Below are 2612 nucleotides of genomic sequence, written 5' to 3'. Positions count from 1 at the left end.
TTCGACCGTTCCCGACGAGTCGTTTCGGCTCTCCAGACCACTTCGCGACGGTTCAATGCGTCGAGGGAACTCCGACGATTGCCCTTCCCGGTGACTGCGCCGTCGCTATGCACGCGGTGGGTGCGCGTCAATCGGCGACCATGAGCTCGCGGCTGGAAAAATGGGCCTCCCCAGGTCACAAAATACATCCATCCGGCGCTAAATAACGCCGGATTTCGTCCTGGGGAGCCCCAACGGCTGGGGATGCTCTAAGTCACACCTTGTGGACAACATTCAGCAATTGACACGTGCCATTCATGATGGTTTAGATTTAAAAATAGGCAATCAAATTCCGTATTTCTTCTCTCTTGTAGCCACATATTTGTTGCTGGAGTTGATTCACGGGAGTAAATTTCGGGACCATGTCCCACAAAATTATTTTGCCAAAGGACCACTTGGGAGCTGGTTGTATTATTGTGAACTAATGTTCAGTGTTCTGTTTAGTGTTAACTGAAATTTGAGTTTCCTGTTTGTTTGTTAACTGAATTTTCATGAGCTCATGTTGGTTCTTCTGCTAAAGAGTAGGATTATAAAGGAGGTTCCTTGCTGTAGGTATGGAAGATATATAATATAAGTTGTAAAGGAGTTTTATTGCTTGGAGAGTGGATTTGGGGATACGTCAGCATACCGTTGGATCTAGTCTACCACCGTTGGATTCTGCTTTTGACTAACGGTCACTACATAGCTGCCGTTTGTGATATTTGTGTTGTCACCAGTCGACAATACCAGCAACCACTGCGGAATGTTTCTATCAATTGATGCATGCGTTATAGCTAATTAACTAATCGTTCTGCTTTGCGTATTCACACCTCGGGCGGTTTTAATAAAACATATTAAGTGATTAGTTTGCCCAAAAATCAGGTCATTAGCGAGTTGTTGGTTCCCCACGCGTGGACAACGCAGCGCCTGTTGCATCTCTCCCAACGGGGCAACACACGCTCAGTTCCCGACGGCGGCGCCACCACCCTGTGCTCCACCTGGTACTAGCACCTTCAGGCCGCCGACGAGGTCCATGTTGAGGATGGACATCACGGAGTTGTCTGTGTGCGGCTCCATCCCGAGGTACTGGCCCGCGGGATCGCACGCCGGGTAGCGGTACGCCCGGAAGGTGCCGCCGTGCTCCTCCAGGTACGACGTCCTCTGCGCCGCGTCGAGAGCGAGCTCCTCGCCGCCGTCGGCCAGGGCGTAAAACAACTTCCGGGTGATGCGCGCCATGTGCGCCACGTACTCCTTGACGCGGAGCGACGGCACCGGCGTGCCCCCGAAGTAGCCGGGCAGATCCTTCTCCCCCGGGTCCGTGTCGAGGAGGTCGCGCGTCAGCCGGAACAGGCGGGCTGTGAGGTCGCGGGGGACGCCGTGGTTGACCAGGCGGAACACGCCGGGGTTGGGAGGGACCTGTTTGATGAAGAGTAACAAAAAATTCAACAACTCTGCAATCTGCATCCTATCGCTACAGACAATTCAGCTACTCTGCAATTCTTTGCGAGCGTCTCTCTCCAATTCCAGGATACTTGGCAGAGAAGGGCCACGACCGACGGGAGCTCGCCGTACCCGTGAAGTTTGTCTTCGGTGCTCGCAGAGGCGCCAGCGACGGCGAAGAAGCGAAGGAGGCTGCGCACCGCCCCCCGCACCCGTGCCTATCGGCGATGGCTCCGAGGTCGCCGAGGCAAGCCTCGACGATGAGCACGCCATGCCAGAACACTGAGTCCTGAAGCCGCCTCGCGTCAACGGCGGCGAGCAATCCGTGGCGGAGCACCGAGTACTGGAGCCGTGCGTTGGACTGCTCCGCCGCCGCACCTAGCAGCCACCCCTCTAGCTCGTGCTTGCGCGGCATCGTCCCATTCCCGGTGAGGTCCTCATCTTCGAGGCTACTCCCCGCGACCACATGGCATGCCACTGCTCTCCCGCGGCGGCCTAGGCCTGCCGGCGCGTGGTCTGGAAGCTGGATGAGAGAGAGAGAGGTGGATTGTATGGATGGAGGAGAGGTGAGGCCGTGAGGGGATAAGATTGTGTGATGTAATTTAGATGAGAGAGGGGATTAAAATCGGGCGGCACATGTTGGACAGGCTGAGGCCGCCGCATGCACTTCCCCAACTTAACTGCTTTACCAAACGGTGTTAGACACGTGTTGGACAGGCACCGCGTGCTCACGTATATGTTGGACATATGCCCAAGAGGCAATAATAAAGTGGTTATTATAATATCTTTGTGTTTATGATAAATGTTTGCATACCATGCTATAATTGTATTAACCGAAATATTTGATACATGTGTGTTATGTAAACAACAAGGAGTCCCTAGTAAGCCTCTTGTATAACTAGCTTGTTGATTAATGGATGATCATGGTTTCGTGATCATGAACATTGGATGTTATTAATAACAAGGTTATGTCATTAATTGAATGATATAATGGACACACACCCAAATGAGCGTAGCATAAGATCAAGTCATTAAGTTCAAATTGCTATAAGCTTTCGATACATAGTTGCCTTAGTCCTTTGACCATGAGATCATGTAAATCACTTACACCGGAAGGGTACTTTGATTACATCAAACGCTATTGCGTAAATGGA

At 52.1% G+C, this 2612-nt stretch overlaps 1 protein-coding gene across 1 annotated transcript; it reads right to left on the bottom strand.

Moving 5' to 3' along the window:
* Positions 1 to 857: 857 nt before the first annotated feature.
* On the bottom strand, positions 858 to 1968 carry LOC127330787 (gibberellin 2-beta-dioxygenase 8-like). Its single transcript, XM_051356880.1, has 2 exons — positions 1591 to 1968; positions 858 to 1434 (listed from the first exon to the last, which is right to left on the bottom strand). The coding sequence occupies exons 1-2, from the start codon at positions 1729 to 1731 to the stop codon at positions 979 to 981; spliced, it is 597 nt and encodes a 198-aa protein (XP_051212840.1). The 5' UTR covers positions 1732 to 1968; the 3' UTR covers positions 858 to 978.
* Between the last annotated feature and the right edge of the window lie 644 nt (positions 1969 to 2612).

The sequence above is a fragment of the Lolium perenne genome, chromosome 2 (genome assembly GCF_019359855.2).
Source record: "Lolium perenne isolate Kyuss_39 chromosome 2, Kyuss_2.0, whole genome shotgun sequence".
In the NCBI taxonomy this organism is placed as follows: domain Eukaryota; kingdom Viridiplantae; phylum Streptophyta; class Magnoliopsida; order Poales; family Poaceae; genus Lolium; species Lolium perenne.
The sequence above is the reverse complement of the archived record's forward strand: the minus strand, read 5'-3'. Positions and strand labels throughout refer to the sequence as shown.